The following is an 18,717-nucleotide window of genomic DNA, read 5'->3' as shown; positions in this document are numbered from 1 at the left end:
TGTGTCTGTGTGTGTGTCTGTGTGTGTGTGTGTCTGTGTATGGGTGTGTGTGTCTGTGTGTGTCTGTGTGTGTGTGTCTGTGTGTGTGTATGGGTGTGTGTGTGTCTGTGTGTGTGTCTGTGTGTCTGTGTGTGTGTATTGGTGTGTGTGTGTCTGTGTGTGTCTGTGTGTGTGTGTCTGTGTGTGTGTAGGGGTGTGTGTGTGTCTGTGTGTGTGTGTCTGTGTGTGTGTATGGGTGTGTGTGTGTCTGTGTGTGTGTGTGTGTGTGCATGATCTTCCTGCTGTCGGGTGAGTTACGTAATCCTGGATTAGTGTGTTGAGATCAACACTGATGACAACATTGGACTTGTTTCCGTGGCGATTGTAAATACAGATCCAGAGGTGGAAAGTAACTAAGTACATTTACTCAAAGCTGTACTTAAGTACTTACAGTAAGTACAGCTTTGAGGCACTCGTACTTCACTTACGGCCGTACGGAGTTTCACTTCAGTTACATTATGATGATGCGTTCAGGCTCTGCTCTTGAAGGTAAAAAACATTTAAAATGTTCTGAAGTCAGTAAACCATCAGAAATACTAAATGTTATATTTTTACTTTGTTCTATTTATATCTTTTAGTTCTATAAATATCTATTTTATATTCATAAACATCTCCTTCAAACTACTGGACTTATTCTAGTTTATCACCAAAACTACATTTTACAGATGACATGTGAACACATCATGATAACGTTATAATGTACCTTCAGCCAGTACTCATGTTCACTGAGCAGAGCCTGAAGGCATCATGATGTAAATGAAGTGAACCTCCTGTTGGTTAGCCGTTAGCGGTGCTGCTAACGTTACTAGCTCTCCTCCTGTTGGTTAGCCGTTAGCGGTGCTGCTAACGTTACTAGCTCTCCTCCTGTTGGTTAGCCGTTAGCGGTGCTGCTAACGTTACTAGCTCTCCTCCTGTTGCTTTAAACACTGATTGGTTGTTTACAATGAAACATGATCAGAGACTAGAAACACATGTTCTACTGAGTCAGTACAACTTTATTTACACTGTGATGGTTAACGTTAAACTTTATTTACACTGTGATGGTTAACGTTAAACTTTATTTACACTGTGATGGTTAACGTTAAACTTTATTTACACTGTGATGGTTAACGTTAAACTTTATTTACACTGTGATGGTTAACGTTAAACTTTATTTACACTGTGATGGTTAACGTTAAACTTTATTTACACTGTGATGGTTAACGTTAAACTTTATTTACACTCTGATGGTTAACGTTAAACTTTATTTACACTGTGATGGTTAACGTTAAACTTTATTTACACTGTGATGGTTAACGTTAAACTTTATTTACACTGTGATGGTTAACGTTAAACTTTATTTACACTCTGATGGTTAACGTTAAACTTTATTTACACTGTGATGGTTAACGTTAAACTTTATTTACACTGTGATGGTTAACGTTAAACTTTATTTACACTGTGATGGTTAACGTTAAACTTTATTTACACTGTGATGGTTAACGTTTGACTCAGATTTCTCTGATCTCATGTGTCATCAGGATGAGAATCACAGCAGTGTTTTTAATCCTTCAGTTAAAAGGTGGAGTTTGTTCAAACCTGATCATGTGACCTCAGAGCAGAAAAATCTTCCTGTAACACACACACACACACAGGAAGGGCTGGTCTCCTGCATTATGATGGAAACCTGATCCCCTGCTGTTAGAGGAGGAGGAAGCACTAACTGACCACACACACACACACACACACACACACACACACACACACACACACACACACACACACACACACACACACACACACACACACACACACACACACACACACACACACACACACACACACACACACACACACACACACACACACACACACACACACACACACTGCTTCTTTATATTTTTAGCTACAAACAAACAACAAACAACAAACTGACACAAAACTCTGTACGTATTACTACTAAAATTATTATTATTATTGGATGTCACACATGAATGTCTGCTGACAGCTGATCACATTAATATTCACTTCTTAAAATCAAACAATGGGTCCTTTTACAGAAAAATGACCGTGTTAACTGGTGCCTCTTGCAGGAGTCAAACCTCCGGTTCTTTAAAGTGAAGTCAGAGCTTCATGTGTTAAAGCTGCATTCTCTCTAGTGTCCAGCAGGGGGCGACTCCTCTGGTTGTATAGAAGTCTATGAGAAAATGACTCTACTTCTCTCTTGATTTATTACCTCAGTAAACATTGTAAACATGAGTTTATGGTCTCAATCTCTAGTTTCAAGTCTTCTTCAATACAGCATGATGTTCATTTAGTACATTATGGTCCATTTAGAGTCAAACAGACCATAAAGCAGGGGATGCTTTAGGGCGGGGCTACACAGTGATTGACAGGTCTCTCCCAGAGACGTATACAGCGTCTCTACGTCACTCCTCCTCAGTCCAGATATGGTCACTTCCTGTTCACTGGTTGTAAAAAAACAAGATGGTGACGGCCAGAACGCCGAACTCGAGGCTTCAAACCAAAGTGTGTCGTCATGACGACTCCGTCCATTTCTTACAGAAAAAGACTTCAATCAGTTTTAAATATGTGTAATTATTTTAGATATTTGGATTCTGGAAACAGTTCTAACCAGTTTTAATTTGTTTAGCTGAGAATGTATTTTATAGATTTTTTAACTTCTCGTGTTGCTGCTCAAGAAACACTATTTATTTACAGACGAGAAAAGTAAAGAAACGTGATTTATTTTCTTAATTCATTGTTTTTTTTCTTATAAAATAATCAAAAACAAGCGATAAGAATCCTAATATCAATAAAACCATAACGATGCTCGTCTCTAGTGTGGAAGCTCTCGGACACAAATACTGATAAAATCTAAATAACTTCAATCAAAAATAATTTATACATGTTTACTATCAGCACCGTTTGTCTCAGGATTCTTAGAAAGATGATCAATTTGTTTAAAATAAATATAAATATATATATATATTTCCGGGTGAATTAAATTGTTTACAGGATGTTCATATAATATATTCATATGCAGAGATCCGTCTCTCACTCACACACACACACACACACACACACACACACACACACACGGTCCTACCTGAACCTCAGAGTTTTAGAGAGCTGAGCTCTTCGAGCTCTCCGTAGGAGAGAAGACGAACCGTCCATCAGGAGTTAGAGCTCAGAGCTGACTGAGGCGAGGGAGGCTGAGTGTGTGTGTGTGTGTGTGTGTGTGTGTGTGTGTGTGTGTGTGTGTGTGTGTGTGTGTGTGTAGCATTATCCTGCTGTCCAGCTGGCTGACATTCTGTTGACTATAAAGCCACACACACTCTAAACTCTGTACAGATGCAGCGGGTCATCGTTCATGATGACGATGTTATTGATTTTAATGGTAACGTTCTCTTATTATAATATTATTTATGATTTTGTGATGTTTTTCTGGCATCGAGGATGTAAAAGTTTCTTTAAAGCAGAAATTAATGTATTAAACTGAAACATAAAATAATATAAATTGTATTTATTTTGTTTCGCCCAAAATCACAAATTTGCCCCAGAGGAAAAAAGAACAATATGTACTGAAACAATAACAGATTAAAAATGATGTAACCTCAAGATTATGTCATAATGTTGTGTATTCATTTATTCATTTGTTATTTTTCTACTTTTCCTATTTCTTTATTTATCTATTTAATGTTCTATTTTGCATTTGTTCTACTTATTTTTTATATATATTATATATATATAATCCATTTTTATCTTATTAAAATTAATTAATCTATTTATTTTTTCTTCTCTTTTCCATTTTTTATGTTGATTTGTTTATCTATTTATTCTGCAAGTAATCCGATTACCATTATTCACCCATAAACATAACAAAAAGCCAAATGAGTAGTCATCTGAGAGAGAGAGAGAGAGAGAGAGACAGAGAGAGAGAGAGAGTGAGAGAGAGACAGAGACAGAGAGAGAGAGAGAGAGAGAGAGAGAGAATGAGAGAGAGACAGACAGAGAGAGAGAGAGAGAGACGGCCTGCCAGTAAAACCAGAGCAGTTACTGCTGGGAAGACTGGGAGGGCTAATGGAGGAGGAGGAGCAGGAAGAGGTAAAAGAAAAAAAAGATGGAAGAATAAGAAGAAAGGAGAGAGAAGAGGAAGAAGAAGAAGAAGAAGAGAGGTTACCTGTCGGCGTCAGCCGGCCGCAGAGCCGGCAGCTTGAAGCTGGTGTTTCTGTCCAGTTTGGTTTGACTCTTGGTCCTCTTGATGGACCCTTTGAGACGCTTACTGAAGAAACCCTGAGGGTCACACAGAGGAAAGAGGACACCATCAGTTACACTGGAGGGTCTGATACTGGACATCTTCTGGAGACAACCAACACCCAGTGAAGTTCACAGTAGCTGATGTGAGGTGAACAGGAAGTGGTCAACCATTCTCTAATCAAAACAGAATTTCAGGCTAAAAGTAGCTCCAACTGGGAGTTTAACGGGAAAAATAAGCTGCATGTTGAAAACATTTTCGTGATGAAGAAGCTGAGAGACGTTACAGGACGTCCAGGAGACACAGTAACTCACCCATCAGCCATCTGTACAGGAGGCTGATGGGTGAGTTGTTACAGAGAAGGAGAGGAGATGACAGAGTTACAATAAAATAGATTAATTTGTCGCCTGAACCATGTCACGAATGTCACGAATATGTCACGACTATTCCGCGACTATGTCACGACTATTTCATGACGTGGCGTGAGACGGTGTCACTAAATCTGTCACCGGTAGCAGACTGTGAGGGAAAGTGTTGCTGTTTTATGATTAAATGAATCATAACTATTTTCATAATCGATTGATCAGTTTGATCATTTAGCAGTTGTGACAGTAAACTGAACAACTTTAAATTGAGGAGAAAACATTTTTAACCCTTTTATAGACCGAACAACAAATAAAATCGATTTTAACATTCTATTAATCGTTCAGGTCATTTCCTGAGTTTCTATGTTCTTTAACTTGAGATCATGAAACGTTAATGTTTTGTGGAGCTGCTGCTTGTTTTATGGATCAATCAGAAACATTCATCAGATCAATTAATCACGAAAACTAACGGAACATTTACTTCATGGACCACAGCATGAGTCATCGCTCTGAGTCAGCTGATCATCTTATCTGACGGACAAACACGACCACACACACATCAGTGTGTGTGTGTGTGTGTGTGTGATCAGACTCTGATCAGACTCAATCAGATCCTGCGTGACGATAAAAAGCTCCGTGCAGAACAGAGGAAGTGAGCGGCCTCGTTTCCTGAGATATTAATATCCTCAAACACACCTCCTGCCCCTCCCACACACACTATCTCACATCAATGCATCTGAACCCTTCACACACCTGATCACTGCTATTGATCCACGTGGACGTGTTTATTCCTGATCCCCTCACTGCTTCACCTCTGACCTCTGGGCTGCACTGTCTCCCAGCATGCATCTCTCTGCCTGTTATCTACCGTATGAAGACACTCTGTGAAGTGTGACGGGGGGGAACTAAAAATACTTCAGACGAAAATGCACCGATTCTCTACCTGAGCGAGGTCGAGAGCTGAGAGGGACGGATTCATGATGAAGATGAACCGAGAGAGACTGCATCACTCACTTAGGACACTTAATGTTGAGCCATCAGTGTGCACGGATTACTGTAAATGAGATGTGTGTTGGGGGCGACCGTGGCAAAGTGGAGAGCAGGGCTCTCTCTTCAATCAGAGGATCGGCGGTTCGATCCCCGGCTCAGGCTCCACGCATGTCGATGTCTCCTTGAGCAAGACACTTAACCCTGTAGCTGGTATGGTGTACGTTGGTAACGTTAGCAGCACCGCTAACGGCTAACCAACAGGAGAGCTAGTAACGTTAGCAGCACCGCTAACGGCTAACCAACAGGATGAGAGCTAGTAACGTTAGCAGCACCGCTAACGGCTAACCAACAGGAGGAGAGCTAGTAACGTTAGCAGCACTGCTAACGGCTAACCAACAGGAGGAGAGCTAGTAACGTTAGCAGCACCGCTAACGGCTAACCAACAGGAGGAGAGCTAGTAACGTTAGCAGCACCGCTAACGGCTAACCAACAGGATGAGAGCTAGTAACGTTAGCAGCACCGCTAACGGCTAACCAACAGGATGAGAGCTAGTAACGTTAGCAGCACCGCTAATGGCTAACCAACAGGAGGAGAGCTAGTAGCGTTAGCAGCACCGCTAACGGCTAACCAACAGGAGGAGAGCTAGTAACGTTAGCAGCACCGCTAACGGCTAACCAACAGGAGGAGAGCTAGTAACGTTAGCAGCACTGCTAACGGCTAACCAACAGGAGGAGAGCTAGTAACGTTAGCAGCACCGCTAACGGCTAACCAACAGGAGGAGAGCTAGTAACGTTAGCAGCACCGCTAACGGCTAACCAACGGAGGTTCACTTCAGTTACATGATGATGCCTTCAGGCTCTGCTCAGTGAACATGAGTACTGGCTGAAGGTACATTATAACCTGATCATGATGTGTTCACATGTCATCTGTAAAATGTAGTTTTGGTGATAAACTAGAATAAATCCAGTAGTTTGAAGACGTCGTATGACCTGCAAACTCACCGGCACTTTGAAAGGCGACGAGTTTGGATTGTCGGCAGCGACACTGCCCTTCTCCGAGCTCCCCAGACCGGAGATGCTCCTCCTCCTCGGGGATCGCTCCGAAGACACTTCTGCAGAGACAAAGAGACACGGAGCGCTAGCATCAGCATCATCCTCATCATCAGCAGCCTCTGAGCTTTCAGACGGATGGAGGACGAGGTGACGACATTTATGGACTTTAAAATTTATTGGATCCCTGGTGTCTAATGGAAATCTTTTCAAAATAAAAGCAGGAAGTGCACAGGTGAAATGATCTGATAACAACATAAAGAACGGGTTCAGTGTTCATTACCGTTCTGTAACTCTGCTCCAGTTTACAGTCGACCGTCCTGTTAGCGACCTGGAGCTAACCAGCCTGCTAACTGGGAGCAACAAGCTAGACTAGCGAGCTATAGCGAGCTAGCTAGCGCTAGCGTCCACCTCACATGAACACAGATGAAGTCGTGTTTTCTTTCCAAACGTCTAAACTGGTAGTTTGGTCAGAAGTTGGAGCTCTAGACGACATCACCGTAATCTACCAGTAAACAGAGAGTAGAAGAAGAAGTAGAGGAACAATAGAGAGAGAGGTTGTTGTTGTTGTTTCATGTTTCATGACAATATAAATACAGCTGATCAGTCATGTGACTTAAATGTTCGCTGCGTCAGAACTTATTCGTCAAAAGCGTAATAATTTCAGTTTTACGTCAAAAAACGGCTCAAGCGAGCATAGAAATTGAGGTTTTATTGATTTTGTTTCTAACGTCATACTTCAAAAGAAGCATCGTGATACGTTTGTGGAAACACGACTAGTCACAACTAACCTAACTCCAGATATCCTGAACTTAAACTTCTTAAAGTCTGACTTTAGTTTGAGAAGTTTCTTACAGCAACAATGAGTCTGACTTTTATTCTTTATCACCAAACTAAAATACAGAAACTAGAGTCAAACTATTGACTCAGTTCATTAAACCTGAGGAGCAGCTGTCTGTCTGGTTACAGAGAAGTGTGTGAAGGACAGCTCCTCCACATCATCAGCTCTCTGTCCTGGTGATCAGGTGATCTAGTGATCATCTCAGAGTCCAGAGAGACAAACTTGACTGACAGAAGTAATACGTCTGTCTCGTCTCCAGCTCGGTGACTCGTTCTGGTTCCATTTCAGCTCCAGTAAAATACAAAGGTCACGTCCTCAGAGCTGGCTCACATCCAGATCATTGATTTTTTTTCCAAAGCTAAATATAGACGCTCTCACTTCCTCTCCAGCTCACTCATCAGCCATGTTGTCTGAGGTTGTCTCTCTGGAGGCCTTCAGGGGGCTCTTGAACCAGCTACGAGTCGCACCGCGCAGACAGGAAGCTGGAATAACTCCTACACCACCACCGACCTCTACACACACACACACACACACATACTGTATGTATATATATATATATATATATATATATGTATATATATAAGTGCTGGGCAAGTTAACGCGTTATTATCGCGTTAACGCATTAATTAATTAACGTCGACAATTATTTTATCGCGCATTAACGCAGTTTTTTTTTAATGCAATACACACCGTTGATGCAGCAAATCACCCAAACAAACAGTGGAGGAAGTCTTGAGACTACGTTGATGCAGCGTGTGGGAGAAGTAGAGATAAACTAAAGCAACACAAGCTAACAGATGCTACAGAGAAGTGGAGACAAACTGCAGGTTAGTGTTGTGGAAGATGTCGGTCTGAGGAACGTTCTCAAGGTGCGCTCACGTCGCGTTTGGTGTGAACGCAGCTTTAGGATCCCAACGAATGACGTCACGTATGAGCCTCAAGACGCACCGTCACCAGAAGAACACACGAGTTGTGTTAAAGCGACGGCGTTACAACGTGCAGCAGCTGCTGCTCTCACTGGAGACTACTGGACATCACTGGGTCACCTTCATCACCTCTGAGTTACAGCATCATAGTGATGAAGAGTAGAGCTGGGTCACCTTCATCACCTCTGAGTTACAGCATCATAGTGATGAAGAGTAGAGCTGGGTCACCATCATCACCTCTGAGTTACAGCATCATAGTGATGAAGAGTAGAGCTGGGTCACCTTCATCACCTCTGAGTTACAGCATCATAGTGATGAAGAGTAGAGCTGGGTCACCTTCATCACCTCTGAGTTACAGCATCATAGTGATGAAGAGTAGAGCTGGGTCACCTTCATCACCTCTGAGTTACAGCATCATAGTGATGAAGAGTAGAGCTGGGTCACCTTCATCACCTCTGAGTTACAGCATCATAGTGATGAAGAGTAGAGCTGGGTCACCTTCATCACCTCTGAGTTACAGCATCATAGTGATGAAGAGTAGAGCTGGGTCACCTTCATCACCTCTGAGTTACAGCATCATAGTGATGAAGAGTAGAGCTGGGTCACCTTCATCACCTCTGAGTTACAGCATCATAGTGATGAAGAGTAGAGCTGGGTCACCTTCATCACCTCTGAGTTACAGCATCATAGTGATGAAGAGTAGAGCTGGGTCACCTTCATCACCTCTGAGTTACAGCATCATAGTGATGAAGAGTAGAGCTGGGTCACCTTCATCACCTCTGAGTTACAGCATCATAGTGATGAAGAGTAGAGCTGGGTCACCTTCATCACCTCTGAGTTACAGCATCATAGTGATGAAGAGTAGAGCTGGGTCACCTTCATCACCTCTGAGTTACAGCATCATAGTGATGAAGAGTAGAGCTGGGTCACCTTCATCACCTCTGAGTTACAGCATCATAGTGATGAAGAGTAGAGCTGGTAGTAGCTGCTGCTGTGTGAAGAGAACACTGCTGCTAACAACAACCTGATGTGTTTAAAGTGTTTACACACAATGTTATTCACCTTTAGTTCATAGAGCAGCACTTTAAAATAAAAGAGAGCAATACACTACTTTATAATTCATTATTGAACTTTGCCATAACAATGAGATTAATCGAGATTAAAGATGTTAATCGTTGCCCAGCACTAATATAATACTATGTGTGTATTACTGTGTTGTAGCTTGTTTCTGGTCGCCACCTCTTTGTTTGTGTCGGTGCGTTTCAGGTAGTTTTCATCCAAATTTAGCAAATAAACAATCAGAATTTCCATAAAATATGTTTCCATGCACTCCTGTTGTAACATTAGTATAATTCATACAACCAGCTGTGCCAGTAAACCACTGGTGACGACTTCAAAGAGCTCCAGTCAAACCACTTGTTTAATTTCTGCTTATCGCTTTTATTTCTGTGTAAAAATCTGCTGATATTCTCTGTTTGTCTTCATGTTTGAGACTCAAACTAACTGAAAATGATCCATTAAAACACATCAATGAGCCTTCACCATCATCATCACATTGTAGTGTAGTCTAAATAAATCCCACGTATCAATGCTCACTAGAGCACCAAATCTGGATTCTTCTGCCGCTGAAAATAGTCCCCAACAAAGTCTCTGTTGCTCCTGTTTGTTTGATAAAGATTTACATCCTCCGTAGGAACCAATGAGCCACAGACAGGAAGTCAGACGGTGTTAAGAGACGGACCGCGACACGTCGATGGTTTGAACCTCAACATGAGATTCATGAACGATCGTGCTGTCAGATATTCGTCCATTAATTATGTTAAATACCATAAAAAATAACAAGAATTTGATTTCACAATTAAAAATGTTTCAACACTAAATAAAGTCCTCCTTTTTATCACGTATAATCAGTGCATAAACATGTAATAAATGGTTTATTACCTACTGTGATATGTGGTAATATAGATGAACTGTTGCTGTTGGCAGACAGCTGTAAAAATATAAACTATCTTCACTTTTAATTCTGGACAAATACGGCACATTAATAAACAGTGTGTTATAAACTATGTTGCTACATGTTTATACACTGCTTTTTAAATGCTAAATAAGGGCGTTATAGTCACAGTCAACACATGGATGTACAGAGACATGAAGGTCATGTTTAAATGGTATGAAGACAACAATAACAAAATAAAAGCTGACTTTAACGGAGCCACAGTGAACGCAACATGCAGCAGCAGCAAAGTGCTGGATCAAGTTGCAGCTGCAATGCCTCGATGCATGCAGCGCTGCAACGGAAGCCGGGGACAAACTATCATGCACCCCCCCCCACATCTCCTCGGTAACGCTAACCGCTAACTGCTAACCGCCCCCCCCAAAACGGAGAAGAAGCAGCAATGATGGTCCCGAACGCGGCCTGACATCATCTGCTTCTTCTTCTTCAAAGTTTTGAGGCAACATGCCGCAAAGGAAGCCAGGTATGACACGTGGGTCACATGACACGGACACAAACACAGAGAGGAAGAGGAAGAGGAGGAGACGGTACCTCGATCACAGCTGTTCCCCATCATCTGAGGAGAGGACACACACACACACACACACACACACACACACACACACCAAAGAGAGTCAGACGGGATTGGCCGGAGCAGCCGCCTGTCAGCCAATGAGGTTAAGCTGTAAAAACGTCCGTCTTCGTCCCGTGAACATCCTCGACTTGGCGTTTTTTCCCCCGCGTACACACACGCATTCCTCCCTCCTCCCCCTCTCTCTCTCTCCACTCAGCAGTAATTCTAACCCTCTCTATCGTCCTCTCTCTCTCAGAGTGCCGAGCTTTTACCGCATTTATTCAATCAATCCTCTGACTGTTCTGTCTCCTCTCGTCTTCTTTCTATCCTCTCTTTGCAGACGCTCCTCTCTCTCCCTCCCTCTCTCTCTGTGCAGCAGCTCCTCTCCCTCTCCTCTCCCTCTCCCTCTCCTCTCCCTCTCCTCCTCTCCCTCTCCTCTCCCTCTCCTCCTCTCCTCTCCCTCTCCTCCTCCTCTCCTCTCCCTCTCCTCCTCTCCTCTCCCTCTCCTCCTCCTCCCCTCTCCCTCTCCTCCTCCTCCCCTCTCCCTCTCCTCTCCTCTCCTCTCCCTCTCCTCTCCTCTCCTCTCCTCTCCCTCTCCTCTCCTCTCCTCTCTTCTCTTCCTCTCCTCCTCTTCCATGTATCTGCGCTCAGAGGATAATTACTTAATAAGTTTCCTCTCAGCCGATTGATGTGGGACGCAACTCTGGGGGCTTCAGCTATTAGCACTGTGTGTGTGTGTGTGTGTGTGTGTGTGGGGGGGGGGGGGGGGGGTAACTTTAAATTATTTTCATAATCATATCTTCATTAATTGTGTCACAGATACAATCATGAAGGTAGAGGGACGTTCTGACTTTAGACATTATTTGTGTGGATATGGATCATTTAAACGTAGTATATAATATATAGTATGAGTATTCTCGTGAGGCCTCTTAACGTGAACTCAGTAAAACGTGTTTCTTAATGTTTTGATTCTTTTGTTCTTATCGATGCCTGGTGGTTGAGAAATGTTTATTTATACATTTATATTTAGAGTTCATTATAAATTTGCCTTATTCTATTTATTTTTAATGTATAACATGTACATATTGTATTTCATATTGAAATAATACCTATGTGAGAGATCTTGTATATTCTTTAATGTGTGTAATTCTTCTACCTGCTTATTCAGTCCAAGGTTTGGTCCTAATAATCTGATTTATTAAATACTACTACCACTACTAATACTACTACTAATACTACTACTAATACTACTACCACTACTAATACTACTACTACTACCACTACTAATACTACTACTACTACCACTACTAAAACTACTACTATCACTACTACTACTACTAATACTACTACCACTACTACCACTACTACTACTACCACTACTACTACTACCACTACTACTACTACCACTACTAATACTACTAATACTATCACTACTACTACTACTAATACTACTACCACTACTACTACTACTACTAATACTACTACCACTACTACTACTACTAATTTATGAGCAAAGAGGAAATATTTAAGTAGCAGCTTCTCGTTTTTTGGCCAGCATTGAACCGTCAACCAGTATGAATGACAAACATTACTCTGACAGAACTGTTGATTCCTTAAACCTGCAATGATTTACTTTGACCACTTGAGGGCAACAGTGTGTGAACAGAGTACCTGAACAGGTAGTGAACAGAGTACCTGAACAGGTAGTGAACAGAGTACCTGAACAGGTAGAGAACAGAGTACCTGAGCAGGTAGAGAACAGAGTACCTGAACAAGTAGAGAACAGAGTACCTGAACAGGTAGTGAACAGAGTACCTGAACAGGTAGTGAACAGAGTACCTGAACAGGTAGTGAACAGAGTACCTGAGCAGGTAGTGAACAGAGTACATGAGCAGGTAGTGAACAGAGTACCTGAACAGGTAGTGAACAGAGTACCTGAACAGGTAGAGAACAGAGTACCTGAACAAGTAGAGAACAGAGTACCTGAACAGGTAGTGAACAGAGTACCTGAACAGAGTACCTGAGCAGGTAGTGAACAGAGTACCTGAGCAGGTAGTGAACAGAGTACCCTGAGCAGGTAGAGAACAGAGTACCTGAACAGGTAGAGAACAGAGTACATGAACAGGTTGTGAACAGAGTACCTGAACAGGTAGATAACAGAGTACATGAACAGGTAGTAAACAGAGTACCTGAACAGGTAGTGAACAGAGTACCTGAGCAGGTAGAGAACAGAGTACCTGAACAGGTAGAGAACAGAGTACCTGAACAGGTAGAGAACAGAGTACCTGAACAGGTAGAGAACAGAGTACATGAACAGGTAGAGAACAGAGTACATGAACAGGTAGTGAACAGAGTACCTGAACAGGTAGTGAACACAGTACCTGAACAGGTAGAGAACAGAGTACCTGAACAGAGTACCTGAGCTGCTACTTATAGCTGCTACTGTGTAAAGGGAATACTGCTGCTAACAACAAGCTGATGTGTTTAAAGTGTTTACACCAAATGTTATTGACCTTTTATTCATATAGCAGTACTTTCAAAATAAAAGTGCACAATACACTACTTTTGAATCCATTATTGAACTTTGCAATAACAATGCGCAAATAAATAATTTTATTAAATTGAGCTGATAATACTAGTGTACTTTTATTTGTAATACTTTTACTATATTTAGCTCATAATACTTGTGTACATGTACTTTAAATACTTTTAACTCATAATTATACTTGTGTACCTTTACTTTAATAACATTCAGCTGATAATAATACTTGTGTACCTGTACTTTAAATACATTTAGCTCATAATAATACTTGTGTACTTTAATTAAGGTATGAATTTGAAAGCCCATATTTCACGTGTAATGGAGTACTTTAACACTATTGTATTAGTACTTTCACTGAAGTATCCGAGTACTCTTTCACTTGTGATCCGGATCGATCAGACATCTGATCAGATGACGTGATTACCGGAAGTAGTCTGTGGGCGGAGTCTCTCCTCGCAGCTTCACGCGCGTTTCGCAACCTGCTTTTTGTAAATAAAGTTTTCTGTGAGCGGCGCGCGGACCGTCGACCTGCACGCGGAACTTTATTTAAACCACCGGAAGTCCGTTTGTTATTGATTACGAGATTATTAAAATAAGAGACTCACCCACAGAGTCCATCAGAGACCAGATCCACGTCCTCTGAGACTAAACACTCATTCAGTCTGAGGTCGGACACACAACACCTACACACACACACACACACTTCCGGTCCGGACCTTCACAATAAAGGTCCCACTAACAGGACACGTGAGGTGATGTTTTAACAACAACAGTCATATATTTAGCTCCAGTAGCAGCTGGAATGTGAACGTTACACTGACACTGCACATGTTTTGTGTGTGTAAGTTGTATATGTTTTATTTATTTATTTATTTCGTGCTTCTTTATATACTTTGTTCTATTTTAATGTTTTGTTCTACTCTAATTTTAAATATTTGAATGTTTGTTTATACATTTAAATGTTATTGTGCAATCCTGTGTTGTAAGAATCAAAGACATGAGAAAAATAAGAACAGACTATTTCAATAACATTTAAAATATATAATACATCTAAATATATATGACCTAAGGTATTTTATTGTGTAACGCTTTGGAATAGATTTTTTTTCTTATCTCTTATTTTTTGCATTTCTTTTCATTATTTTGTAATATTATTAGGGATTAGTTTGTTATTCTGCTGTATCATGTAAATATACTCTCTGGGGATAACTTGTTATATTTAATCTTATCTTAAACCTCTTGTACACGAGAAGGGAAGTAAAATAAATATAAAATCATAATAAGTGAAGTGTTCATTATTTATAGTAACTGATTCAAGTCTCAAAAGACTGAAGACCAAACGAATACATTTTGGACAAATAATGCAGTTTTCAGTCAATAATAGAGGAAATTATATTAAATTCATTAAAATAAGACATTCATTTGGTACCATGACAGCTGAACACACGTCCTGTAGATCTCTCTCACATTGTTTTACTCTTTGATTTTCTGATGAAGGTGACATAGGTTGTGTCATTTATAAATATAGTTTTGTCATTAATTAGATAAAACCAATAATAATCCTCATTATTAACCACTTTCTGATGATTGTGTGATTTTTTTTTGTATGAAGACGAGCCGCAGAAAGATGAGGCTTCAGGCTACAACTTTACAGGTTCAGAAACGGTTTTATTGTGTGATTTATGGATTGAATCCAGAACTGTTAAAAGGCTTTTATTTTGAAGGCGAAGTCGCAACAGGGATGTGTGGGGTTTTATTATGGCGGGGCTGACAGGTGGAGAGCAGACTTGAGGAATGCAGCAGATCCAGAGTCAGTGAGAGCTTCACCTCCCCCAGAGATCAGACTGAGACAAACATTTCAAACTGTTTCACGTCTGTTAGCATCCGTTAGCTGCTGAAATTCAACTGACTGCACCTTTAACTGTAAAATCCCCTGAAAAAAAAGATCTCTGTGGGGTCAGATCAACTTCCTGTAATCAGTGGTCTGATCAGCTGACTGCTTCAGTCTGTCACACTGAAGTAGTGAAGAAGAGGAGGAGGATGTTGATGATGATGATGATGATGATGAAGAGCTGCAGGCGTCTCAGAACTCAGACAGTTAAGGAGAAGTCAGTGAACGCTGTAATTAGACTGAAACAGCAACACTATGACTATCTCAACTATCACTGTGTGACTGTAAAGAAGAACAAGGAGGACGAAGAGGAGGACGAATAGGAAGAGGAAGAGGGTAATACAAGAGCTTCTAATTCCTGTTTTGTTATTTCACTTCCCAGTTTGGCTTCATTCACACCACACGTCTGTCTGAACCCTCCAGCAGCATAATGAGACTCACTATCAAAACCAGTTTAAACTCACAATCAAAACCAGTATAAACTCACTATCAAAACCAGTTTAAACTCACAATCAAAACCAGTATGAACTCACTATCAAAACCAGTATGAACTCACTATCAAAACCAGTATGAACTCACTATCAAAACCAGTATGAACTCACTATCAAAACCAGTATGAACTCACTATCAAAACCAGTATAAACTCTATCAAAACCAGTATAAACTCACTATCAAAACCAGTATAAACTCACTATCAGAATTTTGACCATCACTATCACTGGTTTTGATAGTGATGGTTCACTATCAAAACCAGTATAAACTCACTATCAGAACCAGTATAAACTCACGATCAAAACCAGTATAAACTCACTATCAAAACCAGTATAAACTCACTATCAAAACCAGTATAAACTCACTATCAAAACCAGTATGAACTCACTATCAAAACCAGTATGAACTCACTATCAGAACCAGTATGAACTCACTATCAGAACCAGTATGAACTCACTATCAAAACCAGTATGAACTCACTATCAAAACCAGTATGAACTCACTATCAAAACCAGTATGAACTCACTATCAGAACCAGGATTCATTCACAATTAAAAATCAATTTTAAAAAATCTAAATTTCAAAAAAAAAAAAATTTTAGTAATAAAACCAGTGTAAATCCAAATATCAGACCCAGCACAAATCTAGTTTTGAACCAGTGATACAACCAGTATAAACCCAGTCTCAATAAACGCAGCATTATAACCAGTATACATGTCAGCATCAAACCCAGTATGGATCAACATTAAAAAGTATAAATCTAGTTTTTAAACCAGGTTACATCCTGATTTAATCCCAGTACAAACTGGTTGTTTGAGTCCTGTGTGTGGGCGGACTGGGAACATTAACATGTAAATAACCTCCCCCCCCGCCCTGGGCTGGGGGTGAGGGGGGGATGAAGGGGGTCAGTGAATGAATGAGTTGGTGTGGATGAACGAGCAGGACGAAGGAGGACGGAGGAGACTTCTGTCCGTCCACCAACTGATCAATAAACTGATCATTGGGACAGAAAAGTCTCAATCACAGTATTCAAACTTCCTGTTTTATTGTTTCTCCAGAGCTGGAAACCAGTTTTCTGGACCCCTGCAGCTCTGGGTGGGAAACCCCTCAGCCCAGGCCATCCCACGGGGGGCAGCGGGGTCAGTCCAGCTCCTTCAGACGGACGGACGGACACTGGACGCTTTGTCCTCCAGACATTCCCCCGGTTCACAGAGATGCTCCCACACAGAGCTGGAAAATTACAGGCTGCACCCGAACGCCTCGTTACGAAGAGGAGAACTTTCACCTGACTCTTCACTGAACCGCGGTCTCTAAACACTGACACATATATACTCATGAAGACGTTCACACAATACCTCCTGACGGGCTTCAGAATGTAAAATACAGTAATAACAAAACTCAGCTAAACTTTAAAAACATCAAATAAAATGTGGAACATAGGTCGACTGTAAAACACGTCAGTTATACTTGTTTTAATTAGTTAGCTACTAAAAACACCAACAAAGTCTTCATGAGTGGTGGTAACCAGAAGTACTCTGAGCTTTCACTTCAGTAAAGTAGTAATACCACAGTATGAATACTCTGGTACTAGTAAAAGTGCTGCATTCAAAACTTTACTGAAGCAGAATCAGCATCAAATATACTTCAATTACCAAAAGTAAAAGTACTCATTATGCTAAATATTATATATTACCTTATTGTATTACTATTAGTAATGTTTATTGTTGTTTATATATCTTTGTAAAGTTAATCTGTGAAGTCACTAAAGCTGTCAGATAAATGCAGTAAAAAGTACAATATGTACTTCTCAAATGTAGTGGAGTAGAAGTAGAAAGTAGCAGAAAATGGAAAAGTATAGAACAAGTACCTCAAAATTGTACATCAGTAGAGCACTACCAAAGTCTCAGTTCACTGTTCACTTGTACTCGTCAGTTAAAAATTTAAAGCAAACAATTGAATTGACTAAAGTGACCCAGAGTTTAAAGGCTGAGATAGAAATACCTGAAGTCTAAAAGTACACAATAAAACACAGTATCTGTAACAGGAAGTCTGAAACGTTTGAAGGGAACTCCACATGATAATAAAGTGACTGGGCCTGGTTAGTACTGAGTGATGGATGCAGGAGCAGCAATGTAGAATAAATATATTATTATATCATATATTTATTACACATTCATTATAAGTTATTCTAATATACATGTATATTACATGTAATATACATGTATATTACATGTAATATACATGTATATTACATGTAATATACATGTATATTACATGTAATATACATGTAATATACATGTAATATACATGTAATATACATGTAATATACATGTAATATACATGTATATTACATGTAGAATACATGTATATTACATGTAATATACATATATATTACATGTATATTACATGTAATATACATGTATATTACATGTAATATACATGTATATTACATGTAGAATAATTTATAATAAATGTAGTATAAACAGAAGTGTGTCTGCAGACAGGGAGGCTCGAATGAGAAACACTGTACAGTTGCATTGTGGGAAATGTAGGATCCAGTGTGTTTGTAAGTTTTGGAGCACTTTGGTAAGTGTGGCTCTTACCTAGCATGGCGGCGGCGCCCTCTGCTGGGAACTCTGGGAACTGTCCCTCTGAGGGGACGCTGACGGTCCTGCGGAGACTCCGGCCCTTTGAAGAGTCTGTGGGGCTCAGCTGAGCCTCACCTGCAGCCTGAGGGGGGGGGCACTGTGTGTTACAGGGTGCTTGTGTTTCCAGTCA

At 40.6% G+C, this 18,717-nt stretch overlaps 1 protein-coding gene across 4 annotated transcripts in view; it reads right to left on the bottom strand.

Moving 5' to 3' along the window:
- The window catches only part of rasal2 (RAS protein activator like 2), a 62,830-nt gene that overhangs the window by 19,263 nt on the left and 24,850 nt on the right, over positions 1 to 18,717 (bottom strand). For 3 of the 4 annotated variants that reach the window (XM_076097541.1, XM_076097540.1, XM_076097539.1), the window contains exons 3-5: positions 18,543 to 18,669; positions 6,633 to 6,742; positions 4,202 to 4,314 (exon numbers count right to left, since the gene is read on the bottom strand). In XM_076097541.1, the coding sequence (XP_075953656.1) occupies positions 4,202 to 4,314; positions 6,633 to 6,742; positions 18,543 to 18,669 (350 nt within the window). Of the gene's footprint in view, positions 1 to 4,201; positions 4,315 to 6,632; positions 6,743 to 14,161; positions 14,194 to 18,542; positions 18,670 to 18,717 lie in introns of those variants that run through there. The other variant, XM_076097542.1, reaches the window with a different exon arrangement.

This window comes from Anarhichas minor, unplaced genomic scaffold (assembly GCF_050575085.1).
Source record: "Anarhichas minor isolate MPS153535 unplaced genomic scaffold, ASM5057508v1 ptg000024l, whole genome shotgun sequence".
NCBI classification, from domain to species: domain Eukaryota; kingdom Metazoa; phylum Chordata; class Actinopteri; order Perciformes; family Anarhichadidae; genus Anarhichas; species Anarhichas minor.
The sequence above is the reverse complement of the archived record's forward strand: the minus strand, read 5'-3'. Positions and strand labels throughout refer to the sequence as shown.